The sequence below is a fragment of the Meleagris gallopavo genome, chromosome 1 (genome assembly GCF_000146605.3).
Source record: "Meleagris gallopavo isolate NT-WF06-2002-E0010 breed Aviagen turkey brand Nicholas breeding stock chromosome 1, Turkey_5.1, whole genome shotgun sequence".
Taxonomy (NCBI): domain Eukaryota; kingdom Metazoa; phylum Chordata; class Aves; order Galliformes; family Phasianidae; genus Meleagris; species Meleagris gallopavo.
Genome location: NC_015011.2, coordinates 111,134,811 through 111,152,206, shown reverse-complemented (window position 1 = coordinate 111,152,206; position 17,396 = coordinate 111,134,811). Strand labels below are relative to the sequence as shown.

The window sequence follows — 17,396 nt, the reverse complement described above, 5'->3', positions numbered from 1 at the left end:
TGGACACTTAAGCAAAACAGAGGAACTATAATGAACAGTTTCAAATCAAAATATATTGTAATGATTTTAAAAACTTGTGTGTTTGGAAGGTAATGTGCTACATAAAAAAATGTATTCTTAATGCTAAAAGACTTAAGAGGAAAACTAACTTGGGAATACTGGCCCACATGTGGATGCAGTTTCTGCATATTCCAAATACTTACAGAAAAAGGTTCTAGCACCTGGAGTTGGTCATACACCTCCCACTTACTTGCAAGTGAATTTGGACAGTCACTGGTTTCTGCTTTTATTGTGTCACACAGCTTAGAGTACTTCATACCTCTCCAAAATATTGTCCTTTTTGTTGGAATTCTGCCTTAATAACGCTGATTATTATTCAGCACTTTTGTAAAAATATGGGCAAAGACAAATTTTTATCAATAATACTACTGCATACAGAAAGGTTTTATAAGTTTCTATTCTCCATACATTCCTGAAGAGGATGCCCCATGAGTCACTATTAAAGTTTCCACACTCCACAAGACTGAGTCTCTCCAGGGAGATCCACCATTTCAAAATACTCTGATATAAAACCAATTTCTGAACAAGCATCATCAGTCTTTAAGCCCATTCTCATCTTGCAGCTTTTCCTGTATGGGTTTTTAAGGCACACCCAACTCTGTAACAAAAGTCCCACTGATTTTCAAGTGCACATCATGTCATACTGGTTTTTTTGAAAGCTACTGGAAGGCCTGCTCTAAAACAGAGCTTAACTTCTTTCTGTACACTTCATACTGGACACATTCAAGTTTGCCTTTTTTTTCCCCTGAGAAATGACAATGAAGCGTCCAATAAAACAGATTAAACTTTGCAGCATTACTGCTCTTGTGTTTCTAATTATAAGAGACATTTTGTGACTTGGCTAGACACTGGATAAAATGAAAGTATTTTAGGCTCTCTTTTAAGAAATCCAGTTTCTCCTAGGGTGGCTTACAGTCCCAAATTTGTATTAGATTGAAGACTCTTGCTGAGTTTCCAGTTGAACAGCACATCATCAGTATAAAGGAAGTAGGAAATATTGCTCTTCAGCACTACTGTGATCTAGGTATAGGAGCAGATAAAAGCTTTGTTTAATATAAAATTCTAATTGCTGCTAACTTTGTTTAGCCCTTTCTCACACTCTCAATATGCAACCACAAATACTTTACATTTCACACAAACCACAAATGCAATTCTGTGTGAAAGGAGGGGTTACTTTACAAGTTATAAAGCTCTGAACTCAGAACATTAAACTCAGGACACTCCTCAGACTGCCCCACAACTGACCCACCATCCAGAGACAGAAAAAGCACAGTCCATGTCTGATGTTTCAATGTTGAGACACTTACGAAAGGCAGAATAACAAAGTCTACGTGACAACTCAGGACCATGATAATAAACTATTTTCATAACTTATAACTATGAGTTTTTGAGATAATTATGTTAACATTTATCCCTCCTATCAGGAGGTTGCCAAGGAAAGAGGCAATAGAAATAGCCATAAATCCTTAAAAAATACTGTCATTAAGTGTACTTGCATTGTTTTTTTTTTGTTGGTTTATTTTTGCAATAGAAAAAGCAGTGCAATTTTTTTAAGTCAAAGATATCAAAATGTTTTCACTATGCAAAAGCAAACCTCTCTGCATTAAAACATGTAGAAGTGTTATTAAAATACTGTAAATCAACGAGTGCCTTCAGATCAAAAACACATTCAGAAATTAACAGATGACAGAAGTACAGGCCTGCCATTTGTGCAAGCATAACACTGATTCAGAAATGATTGAGAATTTGCCCTCATATGTCAGCTACCATAAAGCACATTGCAGTCTACAGATCTGACAACATTCTTTTGTCTGAAGATTCTATTATTTTTGAACTTGATTTGGCTTCCCATAACACTCATTTGAAAATTAAAGACACACACAAAAGGTCATCTGAGTTCATAGTCAGACTGTTAAACAAAATGCTTTGCCTTTAATCTTCTCCTTTTCTTCTTTTTTTTTTTCTTATTACTAGAAAGGGTATCTTAACCATGCCTTTGTCAAATGGCTAGATTTGCACACACTGCAAATTGAATTTGCTACTCTGAGAAGATCAATGGCATAGCCTTTTATGGAGAAAGTAGGCTAAAAGTTATCCTAGCTTGATGTTCTTCTGGGTAATAAAGACAGTAGCTGATGGGTTATAGAGAGGGGTTCACACAGAAATGTGCAGATGCTTATTAACGTTTTATGAATGTCAGTACTGTTGTTACCGGCTGTATTACTGCTATTGATCTTTAATCTTTAATGTGGAATTCATTGATTGCTGGTTAACAGTTATTAGTAAGTCAGTAAACCACTTTGATTCTGACTTGATTTAAATCACAGAGTTAAAGAGCTTTTCTCTGTGGCAACCAAGAGGGAATAAATCATGAACAGACAATAAACACTCTTTTTCTTCTTTAATAAAGAGAATACAGAGACAAAAAAAATGAAAGTATCAAGACAGATTTAAGACAAAAAGAGGAGTTACTTCTTCACACAATATTTAATGTAATCTAAGAATTGTTTTCTAAAACCTGCATTGGACAGGAAGTGCTTCAAAAACTAAGTCAAAGAAATTATGGGCAAAAAATGCTATTAAATACAACACATACATATTCTGAAATACAGGCTATTGAAGACTGAGGGATTAGAATTACAGAATCCTTAGAGCTGGAAGGAACCTTTAAAGGTCATCTAGTCCAACTCTCCTGCAATGAACAGGAACATGAACGGCTACATCAGGTTGCCCAGGGCCTGATCCAGCCTCGTCTTGAAAGTCTCTAGGGACAGAGCATCCACCACATCTCTAGACAACCTTTTCCAGTACTTCACCATGCTCACTGTACAGGTCTTTTTTCCTTATATCCAACCTTTATCTACTTACTCTCTTTAAGCTTGAAGCTATTTCTCCTTGTTCTATCATCACAAATCCTGCTAAAGAATCTGTCCCCTTCTTTCCTGTAGCTCCCCTTTAGATACTTGAAAGACCAGCATCAGGTGACCTTCGGACCCTTCTCTTCCACAGGCTGAACAGCCCCAGCTCTTTCAGTCTGTCCTTGTAGGACAGCTGTTCCATCCCTTGGATTATTTTTGTGGCCCTCCTCTGGACATACTCCAACAGTCTCTGTACTGTACTCTCTGTACTGAGGACTCCACTTTATTGTCCACTGATGCAGTGAAACCATAAAAGGTTACTAGGTTGATCAAGCAGGATTTGCCCTTGGTGAAGCCATGCTGGTTCTCCTATAAGATCTCCCTGTATTCCATTTGCTTTAACATAGCCTCCAGGAGGATCTACTCCATCCTGGTACAGAGGGGAGACTGACAGGTTGATAGTTCCCAGGGTTATCCATTTTACCCTTCTTAAAAATGGCTGTGATTTTGCCTTTTTTCCAGTCACCATCAGCCTTTGTCTGATTGCCATGATTTTCAAATATCATTGAGAGTGGCTTGGTGACTACATCAGCCTCAGGAGTCTGGAATGCATCTCATTGGGACCCATAGACTTGTGGATGTTCAGGTTCCTCAGGTGGTCATGAACCTGATCTTCAGTTGCAATGGGAGAAACATTGCTTCCCCAGTCTCCTCCAACTAAACCAAACATTTGAGGGATGTGTGACAAGCAGTTATCAGAGAAGACCTAGGCAAAGAAATTGTTAAGTACCTCAGCCTTCTCCTTGTCTGCCTTTATACCAGCCTGCCTGTGTCACTCACTAGGGGGAATACACCCTCCTAGACTTTCCCTTTCTGATTGAGGTACCTGTAGAAGCCTTTCTTGTTCTTCTTGGTACCCCTTGCCAAGCTTAGCTCAAGCTGGGCCTTGGCTTTCCTGACTCATCCCTACACAGCCTAGCAGCTTCCTTATAGTCTTCTCATAATACCCATTCCTGTTTCCACTGCATTTTCTTCTTGCTCTTCAGTTTGACCAGCAGGTCTAAGTTCAGCCATGCCAGTCTCTTGCCTTCCTATCCTGACTGTCTGGGGATGGAGGAGCTCTTGCACACTGAGGAAAACTCCCTAAAAGATATCTGTCAGCTCTGCTCTGCACCCGTACCCATGAGGACAGTTTCCCAGGGTGTTTTGTTGACTAACTCCCTGAAGAGCTGGAATTTAGCTTTCCTAAAATTTAGTGTCCTAACTTTACCCTTTGCCTGTCATAAATCCCTCCAGAGTATGACTTCAACCATAGCATGGTCACTCCAACCCAGGCAGCCTCCAATCCTGATGTCACCAATCAGTTCATTTGCACTGATGAGCAACAAGTCCCGTATTGCAACCCCTGGTGAGGCCTTCTATTACTTGACTCAAGAATTTATCCTCAGCCATTCCAGGATCCTCTTGGATTGCTTACAGCTTGCAATGCTATTTTTCCAGCAGCTGTCTGGGTGACTGAAGTCCCCCAGCAGGATGAGTGCTTGCAATCGCAGTGCCTCCTGTAGCTGGAGGTAGAAGGCCTCTACTTGATCAGGTAGCCTGTAACAGACAGCGATCACAAGGCTCCCTTTGCTGCCTCAGTCTCTGTTACCCACACTTTTTGAACTTGTTCAAGACTATTCTTAGGAACAGCTCTTCACATTCTATTCCTTTTTTGATGTAGATAGCAACACCCCCTCCCCTCCTTTCTTGTCTGTCCCTTCTGAACAGTTTGCAGTCATCTATAGCCACACTTTCATTATGGGAATCATCCCACCAGGTTTCGGTGTCAGCAACTATTTCATGATTTTCTAGTAGCACAGTAGCTTCCAGCTCCTTCTGTTTGTTTCCCAAGCTGTGTGCACTGGTGTAGAGGCACTCCAGCAGGGTAGCTGGTCTTGTCACCTCTTTAAAGGATAACTCCTTAATTCATCTTAAGTATTTTCCTTGATTTTCCCCATAGCCTTCTCCTATTGCTCCAGCAGTCACTGCCTCATCATCACAAGATTTTGTATGTGCTGCAGTGTTGCCAGCACTTCTCAAGGCAGCAGGTCCTTCAAGGCCCCTGATAGCACCCTGTCCTTCTAATCTAGTTATGTTATCCCACATCTTACCAAGGGAAGGCTCGCTATACCTTCCGTAACCCTTCAGACCTACTTTAAAGCCCTCTCAACGGGCTTCCCCAAGGACCCTTCTCCCTCTTTGAGGAAGGAGAAGTATCACACAGAGAAGGAATATCGGTGCTAGACAAACCTTTGGTCTGGGTAGTAATGTCTGTTGTTTTCTCTAGTTCTGGATTTTTTTTTCTCTACTAAAAACTAGTTTGAGAGTGCTTCTGCCATGTTACTTAAGCTTACTTACTGCACATAAATCTTTTTCTATCCCATAATAAAAACCAAGGACATACTGAATTTCCATAAAACCACAGCTACCAAGCTTTATAAATCAGTATGAGTCAAACTAAACAAAATTCCACTCTAGTTAATGCTGATGAAGTTCCAAATTCCCCCAAAGCCCAGAAACATTGGCATAGTGAACAATTTATGTAACAGTTCTGTGGAAAACCCTTAGAAGAACTGCAGAAATGCTCTGGTTTTCCCTTACCACAGGAATGATGCACAAAGCAATATAAAATCAATTTTAATGTCAATGAATTTTTTCCAGACAGAATAAAGAAGAGATGTCCACACTTGGCTTCTTTAAGACTCTTGGGAAACCTTGGGAAGCCTTATACTATCAGCGTTTGCTAAGCAAGAAACAACAAATGGTCCCTATTTGCCTAAAAATTTAGATTAAAAGCTACACCCAAACAATAATGAACAATTTATTCCTGTGTGGATCTGAAATCAAAGTGCCCACTACTTTTTTTCTTCTCTCTCTCTCTCTTTCTCTCTCTCTCTTGGAAATATTATTCATAACAACAGAATATTCTTACACAGCTTTCTTCCAAGACTGACTTTCAGAATCAGAAGTAGATTATATTCCAAGAAACACAATTTTAGACCTACAAAAATACTTTCCACTATTGCTCCAAGTTTAGTCACAGTAACATCCTAATCTTCCTAAGAAAGGTAAAATAACACAGTTTAACTCTACTTAGTTTTAGAAGTAAACGATTTCACAGTACTTCAGTGAAAAAGCAGTACGTCTATAGAAGAATTAAGGACTCCATTGTAAGAGTGAGCTGTCTTCTTGGGGAGTGCACTTAACTGTTACAATATTCCCCTCTATCATAATATCATTATACTTACCTTTTTTTCCAAGACTTATTCATCCATACCCACGTTAAGACAATGTATTCCAGAAAGTTATAAAGGTTGAAATTAATTTCACAGGGACAAAATAAAGTCACTGGACTAACTATTTTTATTTTAGTTATTACATACAGCATGCAACTGAAATTGATCTTACCTTCAAACATAGTATATGGAAAGGGTGATTCAGATAGGAAGGATTGAAATGAACTAGAATGCACTAGCAAAGCATTAATCTACCAATGCCTTCTTAGAAAATAAATTCTGGAGACATTGTGCCAAAGACAGTTTAATGTTAATATCTTACAACATAAAAAATGTTTCATAATCTCAACATAAGTATTGATTCTGTTTTTAATTTTTATTGAGTGGCATTTACTCATTTTGTTTTCCTTCTTCAGTATCCATTTTAAATAACGTTTAAATAACAATTCTTCCAATGAATTCCAGTGAATACTGAGAGATGTTTACAAAATTTCCTCAGACAAACCATTAGCATAGTACTTAACTAATAATGCTGAATGACAAGAGTTCATATCCCTTCTTTTGCTGGTTCAGATTCTAATAACAATAATGCAGCACCAAAAATATCTTTCAAGATTTGTTTGTGTATAAGTATTAGCATCCTTTCTCTTTTTAAAAAATAATTTAGACTTCCGTGCCACTTTTGCTACTATTCCATTTACTTCCCTGGTTTGTTACAGCACCTTCTTTCAGAAAGGAAGGGAAAACACAAACCTCCTCAAATGAGGAGAAGCTTAAGCTCTGATCCTGGAAACACATACGTAATTCACTCTGCAACAAAATATAATCCCCTCCTTGAGAACCTTAGAATTAGGTGACAATATATTTTAGTCTTTTGTAGGCAGCTATTGAGTCTTTTCTGTATTGCACAGTATACACAAGTAAATCATGTTTTACAGGTGTATATTTTCAAATTTCTTAATTATGTCAAATCATAAAAAGTAGCAAATGAAAATTATCACTAAAGAGAATGTATTCTCATTATAATGCAATCTAGACAAAATTCTGAGGTTTATGTTCAGCTTTTATGCACATAATTGTGTGCTGACACCAAAATACAAAGTGAACCTTTAAGGCCTTTGGAAAAGCCCAAGCCATCTTTTGCCCAGGCTCACATTTCCATTTTCCTCTCATCTACTGACCCATCTATACTTGGCAACTTGTGCTCTAACTTACGCTGAGTATTTGAACAAACATTCTGCCTATATAAGAACAGAAGAAATGTAGGGGGAATGAAAATGGAGTGACATCAAAATTTTAAATTATGTATCCTTAATGATTTACTGACATTCTTTTCAAATCAGGCACATTAACAAGTAAGCTGCTACTAAAATTCATGTATTACCTCAGGAAATCTGATTCAGATGCAAAGATTACACTGTTACAATGTATAATTCATGTTATCAGCATGAAGTTATAATTGCAGGCAAACACATCCTGCCTCCTTAGTAGTTCTTTTAAATCTGTGTCAAATATGATAAAGATGATTATTTAAATGATTTTATCAACAAAGTATATGATTTATCTCATAAAAGCTTCTCAAATCCATGCATCTTCTTTTCCAATAAATAGGCACTTAAAATATATGTATAACAAATTTTTGGATACTTTTAAAAATCAATTTGCTGTAGTTTCAGATTTTCCTGAGTAGACTCAAGATGAATCTCCACTAGTCTATACTATTTCAGTGTTAAATAATGAGGCAGCACATTATTCCAAAATTGTTCTGAATTATGCAAACCATTTGCCACGCGCTGCTTTGACTTCATTTTTTGTTTGGAGCTGTTTGGAACAGCAGAACTTTCTGTCCTCCCTGGTTTCCTGGTTATGCTTTTCTTTTGTTGAAGCTTATTATTAACAATTTTTCTTTCATCTTTTCTTTTTTCTTCTTCTTCCTCTCCTTCTTCTCCCTCTCCATCCTCCTCTTCTTCCTCCTGACCCTCATCCTCATCCTCTTCATCTCCTCCTTCTTCCACTTCCTCTACTTCTTCCTCCTCTTCCCGTCCTTCTTCCTCTTCTTCCTGTTCTCTTTTTTCTTCTTCTCCCTCTTCCTTTTCCTCTTCTTGCTCTTCCTCTCCTTCTTCCTCCTGAGCTCCCTCTCCCTTTTCTTCCTCAGCTCCCTCTCCCTCTTCCTTTTCTTGCTCTTCTTCTCCTTCTTCCTCCTCAGCTCCCTCTCCCTCTTCTTCCTCAGCTCCCTCTCCCTCTTCCTCCTCAATTTCCTCTTCCTCTTCTTCTATTCCTTCTTCATTCTCTTCTTCTAATTCTACTTCCTCTTCTTCCACTCCTTTTCCCTCATCTTCTTCCATCTCTTCTCCCTCTTCTTCTTCATCATCTTCTTCCTCTTCTTCATTTCCTCCCTCCCCCTCTTCCTTGTTTTCATCTTCTTCTCCCTCCTCCCCTTCAGTTTCTATCTCTGCTCCTTCCTCTGCCTCCTCTTCTTCTTCTCTTTGCTCTTCTAGTTCATCCTCCCCCCCTTCTCCTTCCTCTTCTACTCCATTCTCCTTCATCTCCTTAGCCCTCTTATTTCCATCTTCCTCCTCCCATTCTTCTTTGGATCTCTCTTCTTCTTCCCTCCCTGACAAGGCTTCTTCTAACTCCTCTTCACCATCTCCTTCAGTCTCCCTTTCTTCTTCTTCACTTTCCTTTCCATCTTCTCCTTCCTGTTCTGCCTCAACCCCTTTTTGTTCCTCCTCCTCTACATTTTCGCCTCCTTCCTCACTCTCATCTCTTCCTTCACTTTTATCCTGTTCCTCCTCTTCCTTTTCAATTTGTTTCTCTTTTACATGCTCCTCCTCTTCTTCAATATCCTCTTTTTCTCCCTCACTCTGTATTTCTGCTTCCTCTATCAATCTGCCTTCTTCATCTTCTTGAGCTGTGACATGTTTTTCATAACTCACTTCAACCTCTTCTGCATCCCCATTTTCACTGTCTCTTTCAATTGGTGATTCATCTCGTTCATTTTCTTCATTATCTTTTCCCTCTTCATCTTCATCACTTTCTGCTGAAATGACTTTGTCTGCATCTTTTTCAATCTCAGCCTCTTCATCTTCCTCCCCTAATTCAACTTCACTGTCAACTGTTTCATTCAGTTGACAGCCATTTTCTTTTTCACTTTCGTCTTCTTCACTGTCTTCGCTCTCCTGCTCTTCATTAGATTCCTCATCATTTTTTGTTTCTAACTGTCTGTCTTCATAAAATTTAGCTTCAGAGTATGTCTCTTCCTCATTCAGGCTTTTTATATCAATGGCTTCTACATACTCTTTTTCATTGTTTGTAGCTTGCATCCCTTCAATCTCACTGCCTTCTTTTTGTAATTCCAGATCTTTTACATTTTCTGTTTTTATTGATTTCTGGATCTCTCCATACTCATAGCAGTACCCTTCATTTTCCCCACTTTTAAGAACATATTTTGCAAGATCACTACTATTTTCTTCACTTGAAGACGATGATGTAGTTACAGCTATTTGTTTAAATAATGGGTCCTTTTTTTTAAACTCCCCCTGCTTTTCAATACTTTGTTTCCCTCTTTCACATGTATTAGATTTTTCAACAGCATTCTTTATTTTGTTTCCACTTTCTACTGCTTCTTGACTTCCTTGCTTTTTAACAAGATTGCATTCTTCTACAATTAATGAACCACTATGGGGCTGATTATTGGCTGCAGATGGAAGTACATCAATTTTAAGGGATTGCTTAGACCTAACAACTTTTAACTTTTTATCTGAATCCTTTGTTTTTTCATTGGGAAAACCACAGGTTATTCCCTCTCTGATAATTTCAGGATTTTCTGAATATTCTTTTTCCCTTTTACCTAATTTGCATTTGTCCCTACTAACGTGTTGAACACCACTTTTTGAAGTACTAACACTTTCTGTATGCTGAGATTTACTTTTCCTTGTATTTGTTTTGGCCGTGGACTTCCTGACAAAGGCATTACTGTTTTCTAAATCTGCATTTTGTTCTGGTAACTCTGAAAGTGAAGACTGCTTTTGTAAGGAACCAGAATCTAATTCTGATCCTTTCTGCATGAAATCAAAATCAACAGTTTTCAGCCCACCTTTTCCATCTCTTTTCAGTTTCAGATTTTTATTGTTCTTCTATTCCACATGAGAAGCAGAAATTAAAAAGAAAGAAGGAAAGCATTAAGAACAAGTGACAGCAAAAGAAAATACTACACAAACAACTGAACAAGAAAAGAAACAGTTTATGTGATGTAACTAAAAGATAGCATAAAAGGTGGAGTATTATAAATGAAATGGATTTAGAAGTACACATTAGAAGAATGCAACATGCTTTTGATGGCAAATCTACTGCTCTTTTTTCACTATGCAAGCATCCAAAGTGAATGTAAGAACTCTGTAGCCATGATCATAACTAGAGTACATGCAATGTGTGAAGAAGGAAGTGTGAACAGAGGAAAAAACTAAAGTTCTATTACACTGTCCTCTACTTGGGAAATCTGATTTCACTGTTATGCTTTTTCTAAAAATTTTGAGAATCTGTTGACTTTCTGCTTTAAAACTTGTATTTACTTAGAAAATTCTTCAAAATGTTTGTTTTTTAATATAGAATGAAATGGTAATGAAATATACCAAAATGCTGGAAGATCGGTATCATTTTAAAAGTGAAACAGGATAGTAATTCAAAAATATTCCAATTTTATAACTAAGACCAGTATTATTGCTCCTTTAAATATACTCTGGTGATTTTCTGTAAATAAAAACTTTACTTATACTTTGTCCCAAACATCAATTAAAATATTTTGCTATGAACAAAGCTACAAGCATATAAGTTACTACCAGAAATTATAAAATCAATGACAAGATTATGATAGTTTCCTTAGACTGGCAGAGTATTATACTCTGTCATCTCAGACAATGCTGGCACTGCAAGTTGTATGTGTCTGCACAAATCCACTCCCACTTCAGTTAGCCCCTTAGAATTTTACATCAAGGAAAATTCAAACAACAGCAAGATGGGCCTATAAAATTTGCCTACTCTTCGTTAAAACTCAAAGCAAAACACAGGTCATACAAGAACTACAGATCTTTTAAACATCACTGTAAGTGTCTGTATACATAATTAGTTACAGTACCTTTTGTTTTTGAATTGGTGATAATTTTAAGGACTGGTCACTGGAGTTCAATCTCATCACATGTGTCTGCAAAGAATGAAATCTCTGTTAAAGAATGAATATAACAAACTACGAAAGGCTGCATAATGACATCATTTCAACATTCTGAAAATACTTTTTCATTGGAGAACATAAAAATATTTTTCAAGCAATATAATACCTATTAAATTGCTAATTAAATAAATAATATCTGCTACTGCTTTCATATAGTAACTTAAAACATCATATTATTTCAATTGAAAAGATGGAGGATAACATTTTGAAAGGTTTCTCTGTATCTCTATCAGTGTCAAGGAACACACGTTCATTTATTCATTTATAAACTATGTCAATACATTTGATGTCAAATATGAAGTTTAGGGCCAGATAAACATTCTTTACTAGAAACTGAATAACATGACTTAGCTGCTTTGTTCTCCCCATGCACAACAATAACTGAGTCGTAGATTACTTAGTAGATTATCTTACCATATTTAGGATGTCAGTTGTCTCTCCAAGGTTTCTGTCATTATTTTCAGCATCTGAATCTTCTGGAGAGCTTTCATCAGGTTCATCTTTTTGATGCTTCTTTTCTTTAAGGTAAATGTAAACAATTAGCATTTAAGTACATGATATATACCAAGCAGCATACCCCACTCTTGTAAAAGAGATTATATTATCCCTGTTTTACTGACATCAGGCTGAAGTTTGGAGATTCCTATTTCTCCCAGTCTAAAACACGCAAAAACACTTTCACCTCATTTTTATCAGTATTAAAATTAGATGTAGCTCAAAAATCTAGTGTCAGTGTACTGATAATTTTTTGCAGGCATTTGAAGCACAAATGTTACATGGGACAAAGCTTTTTTTGCCTTTTTTTTTTAATTCTCTCTTTCATACCAGTGGAACAATTAGACTAAATTATCTGCAGTCATATTATCTACATTGCATATTACCTATGTAATGGATGGAGATACCAAATTTAGTAACTCCAATGCAGCATCATAAAAATGTGCCTAGAACATTTTCAGATTCATGTCAAGTTCACTAGGTTTCATATGGTACAAACCCCAAGGTTTCAGATCTCAGAATACTCTAAAGGCAATTCAATTTTCACCACAACGTTTAACCTGGAACCAACGTGGACATACTAGCAGCTCTACAAATAATCACCTTAATTCTGGCTGAATTAATAACTTTCAAATTGAATTTGACTGTCCAATGAATCTGAACTAACTTTTACATGGAAACACTGCATACTGCAGTCTTCTGCATTCCTCCTTCCAGGAAATCACACATGGTATAGAACTTAGGTAAGTCCAGAACCATACTGGAGAACCTGTGCACAAGTCCAGCCCAATATCACTGTTGTCCAGATTTTGGCATGAGACTGGATACTCTGAATCCTGATTTTCTTCGATATCAGAGAGTGAACAAGTACTTTTGCATTTCCAAAGGAAGAAGAAAGTTCCTATAGGAATTAGTAGACCTCTTTTCTTAATCAAGGTCTCCATTAGACATTGCTGAGTCTTTAAGATTTAGTTTCCTAATCACTTTTTCTCTGTAATTCTTTTCCTTAATGAAAACAGAGAATGTGGTTATTGATTTCACAGTATTTTATGCAGTCGCATTTCTACAGGACTGAGGAAACATAATTTAGCCATTGTTTTTCTTTCGATTAAACCTCTAAATCTTAAAGCACACTTTCAAAACATGATCCAAGTTTAGGCCATTTCTTTTATGCGCTTCTCAACTTCTACGTTCTCATTCTGATACATGCCCATGAGTTAAAGCTGAACCGGATCCTTCTTTTGTGTTCAAACTGAGCATTCATTTATGCTTAAGCAAAGCCAAACTACACAGCTCTCAGAAAATAACTGGAAAATGTGGGGACAAAACACCTTCTTCACGATGTCTCTCTTTCACAGGCTCAGATTTAGGAATATTTATTGTAGAAAAACATATTGGGCTGGTGTTGCTAGTGACAAGCAGTGAAGATTTTAAGAAGCGTTCTCCCAGTGGAGGCAGAGTTCGTGCCATCTGAATACACTGTTCTGGTGACCGTTCCTTTAGAAAATTAAAAAAAACATTGAGAAAATTCTGAGGATAAGAGTAGAAAAAATAAACATAAGTAACCTCCTATACTTGACAGTGGTGCTTTCCTTTAGTTGATGATACAACATTGTAACTTTGTATAAACAAATATATACTGGATTTCTTGAACATTTTGATTATTTATAGTCCTAAAAACTGGACAGGTATATAATGGGATATTTCAAATGGATTTTACAGAATAATTTTAAGCAGTCTTAAAATATAGACAAAGAAGAGTTGTAATTTACACTTACAAAACTACATAAACTAGAAACTTGCTCAAGCAATTTAAGGCTTCAGAGGTTCTTTTTTTTCTATTAATTTATTTTTACATTTCTAAGATATTTTGAAAAATGCAAAGGAATAGATGGTATTCTAGAATAAAGAAAAATATAAAACCAATTTGAGCCTTTCTCATACACATAAACAGCTAAAATCTATTCTTTTACTCCCATCAATTTTGGGAAGAGGGTGCATATTCATTCTTTTTACAAATTAACATTATACTCTTATTTTAATGAGATATATTTATGTAGGTGTTTGCTATCACTTCAATTTAAAAAGTGTTTCCTGTAAAAAGTTTGGCAACTCTCAACACCTCTGTATTTACCCTCTCTCGACGTCGTATTCGTGCTGATGTTAATTGCAATGTGTTTGTTACTAGTGAATCTCCGCTCATTTTAGAGATGGTAGAAATCAAACGGCTCTCATATAAATCTTCTAAGAGTATTTCTTCAGATTCTTTTGGTCTTGGAGTAGCAAAAACCAGCATGTGACAACCACCACAAGCAACCTACAGCACAAAACAAAATTCAGTTACTTCATTTGCAAGTATCAACACAAGGATCTTACTTTTTTACCATCATCACCAGTGATATAGATTGCAAGAAAACAGAATCAAAAATAAGAGATGTTAAGTTACTTCAAATCTAGTTTCTACTGACTTTAAATAAGAGTACATAATTACTATTCCTAATAACTAACGATCTCATTAATTAAATTAATCTTATTTGCATTCAACAAAACATATGATAAGGCTAAGAAACTATAGAAACTGGATTGCTGGATCAATGGGCCAAGCTAAACTGTATGAGTTTCAATAGGGGCAAGTGTCAGGTCCAGCATTTTGGCCACAACAACCTCAGGCAACCCTACAGCTTGAGGAGGAGTGGCTGGAAAGCTGCCTGATGGAAAGGGACCTTGTTGTACTGATGGACAGTTGGCTGAATATGAGCCAGCAGTGTGCCCAGGTGGACAAGAAGGCCGATGGCATCCTGGCTTGTATCAGGACTGGTGTGGGGAGCAGGAATAAGGAAGTCATCCTGCCCCTGTACTCGGCACTGGTGAGGCCTCACCTCGAGTACTGTGTTCAGTTTTGGGCACCTCAGTACAGAAGGGACATGAAGGTGCTGGAGCAGGTCCAAAGAAGGGCAACAAGACTTGTGAAGGGCAATGGCTTGTGCCCTATGAGGAGAGACTGAAGGAACTGGGGTTGTTTAGTCTGGGGAAAAGGAGGCTGAGGGGAGGCCTTATTGCTCTCTTCCAATATCAGAAAGGTGCTTACAGTGAGAGCGGGGTTGGTCTCTTCTCACTGGTGACAGGAGGAGGGGAAATGGCCTCAAGTTGCACCAGGGTAAGTTTAGGTTGGATATCAGGAAAAACTTCTTTACAGAAAGGGTTGTTAAGCAGTGGAATAGGCTCCCCAGGGAGGTGGCTGAGTCACCATCCCTGAATATGTTTAAAAACCATTTGGATGTGGTGCTCAGGGACGTGATTTAGTGGAGCGTTGTTAGAGTTAGGGTAGTATGGTTAGGTTGTGGTTGGACTCAATGATCTTTAAGGTCTTTTCCAACCTGAGTGATTCTGTGAAACAGAAGAAAGCAAAGCTATTTCCACTGATTTTCAAACAATTGTAGCAAATTATTTTGCTGCAAGTCAAATGCAAGCAACAGATAACTACAGTGACATCTAGAGCAAACTGTTGTCCAGGACCACATCCAGGCAGCTTTTGAAAATCTCCAAGAAAGAGACTCCACAACATTGCTGGCAACCTGTGCCACTGCTCTGTTAACCACATTGCACAGAAATGTTTCCAGATGGTCAGATGGAGCCTCCTTGTGCCCTTGTTATGCAACTGGGCAACACCTAATGGTCTGGTTACTTCTTCTTATGCACCCTTCCTTTCAGGTATTTTTAGGCATTGATAAAATTACCTCCAAGCCTTCACTTTTCTAGGCTAAATACTGGTTAAAAGTTGTAGGAAAAAACATTTTATAATGAGATTTCAGCTCTTGTTAATAATATTCTGTAAGAATACAAACATTTTAATGTCTATGAAGCATGTAAAAAGTTTTACCAAAAGAACCGTGAAACTCAAAAAATTAGAACACAGAGCAGGATCAAACTGATTTGCAAAATTCTCTTCTCCAAGGCCTAACTTTCCATGTCGCCCATCTCCAAAAGTAAACATGAGGCCATTTTCTGTATGTGGAAAAAAAAGGATGTTATTAGTAACAGAGATTCAATACAAAAACAGGACAAAAACATAAAAACATTACAAAGTAACAGGCCAAGCAAGTAAGGAATGTTTCTCTCCCAAAAGCTGAACAATTATTTTTAGATTCCCAACAGATGAATATACTCTAAAAATATGTATGCTTTCAGACAAAGGACTGTCTAAGATTAGAGTTAGTCTAGACAATTTTGAAAAGAAAAAAAAAGAAAGAAACAGTAACACTGAAACTGTGCAGCAAAACAAAGGCTTCTAAACAAGACTACTTGTTAACAACACATGATTATGAGGATACAGTTCCCTAGGAGATATCATATGCAGAACTATGCAGCAATCCCTTAAACTGATTCTGGCTTTGTCACAATCTTAGTTAACTTTTACAACTAATACTTCACATATGCCTTCTTCTACTCCTTATTTTATAATATATACTTCAAAAACACATTTTATAATGTATACTTCAAAAACACTTCAACAGTATAGAGAAACTAAGAGAGCATTTCAGAATTTTTTCACTTACATACCTGCTATTACAGCAGTGTGACTCTCCCCGCATGTAATGTTACGTATTTTACATTTCCTCAAGTGTTTCACAGACTTTGGTACAGAAGTTTTAAAAAGTAAAGTGCCATGTCCCAGCTGCCCATACTGTCCAAGTCCAAATGTATACACACCTGTTTCTGAAAATGTACAAGCAAAGTTAGCCACAAATATGCCACTATCTACATAATAACCCACTTTTATTAGCCAAATGGAAGCCAAAAGATATCAGCATCAAAAAGCATCGTTTCATCAATTTAAAAATGAGCAAAAAAATGAACTTATCAATTCACTAAAAAACAAACAAAAAACAAGCAATGAAGACCCAAAATATACACAGAAAAGAATTATGAATGGTTCAATATGTAATATTTCCAACATAATTGTAGAATAAACTACAGATTTCATGTACACAATATATTAGCTAACACAAAATGTTATTGAGCTTTTATGTACTACAGTTAACTCAAGACTACAATGTTGGCATATATATGCATATTCAAGCCTCATCTTAATTTCTGGTTACCTACATATAACTCCAAATTTAATAGTGTCCTTTAAACTACCAACCAATTGGTGTGGAAGATCCTGGAACAATAACAGAACAGGATTCAGTTATCTCTGTCTCTATCAAATGAACCCTGCGTTAAACACAGACAACACTATAATTGTGTTATCTTGTTACAGAATGATAAACTTTCCACATTTTTTTTTCATTCAATGGATTGTCTTTGTCAGGAAAAAGAATGTGGTGCTCTACAAGGCACTAAAGATTCTTGGTGCATCCATCCTTGGCAATCCATCACAACAAAGGAAGACTGCAAAGCTTATAAAACTTGATGAGGTCATGACTGAAAAGAAAAATTCAAACATGAACTATTTTTGGAAAAATAAATTTTCTT

The 17,396-nt window shown here is 36.9% G+C and overlaps 1 protein-coding gene across 1 annotated transcript in view; it reads right to left on the bottom strand.

Moving 5' to 3' along the window:
* Nucleotides 1-2,808: 2,808 nt before the first annotated feature.
* The window catches only part of RPGR (retinitis pigmentosa GTPase regulator), a 49,006-nt gene continuing 34,418 nt past the window's right edge, over nucleotides 2,809-17,396 (bottom strand). Inside the window, exons 9-15 of the mRNA XM_031556735.1 lie at nucleotides 16,479-16,634; nucleotides 15,799-15,923; nucleotides 14,053-14,235; nucleotides 13,250-13,415; nucleotides 11,838-11,941; nucleotides 11,331-11,396; nucleotides 2,809-10,332 (exon numbers count right to left, since the gene is read on the bottom strand). Coding sequence (XP_031412595.1) covers nucleotides 7,915-10,332; nucleotides 11,331-11,396; nucleotides 11,838-11,941; nucleotides 13,250-13,415; nucleotides 14,053-14,235; nucleotides 15,799-15,923; nucleotides 16,479-16,634 — 3,218 coding nt within the window. The 3' untranslated portion in view covers nucleotides 2,809-7,914. The remainder of the gene's footprint in view (nucleotides 10,333-11,330; nucleotides 11,397-11,837; nucleotides 11,942-13,249; nucleotides 13,416-14,052; nucleotides 14,236-15,798; nucleotides 15,924-16,478; nucleotides 16,635-17,396) is intronic.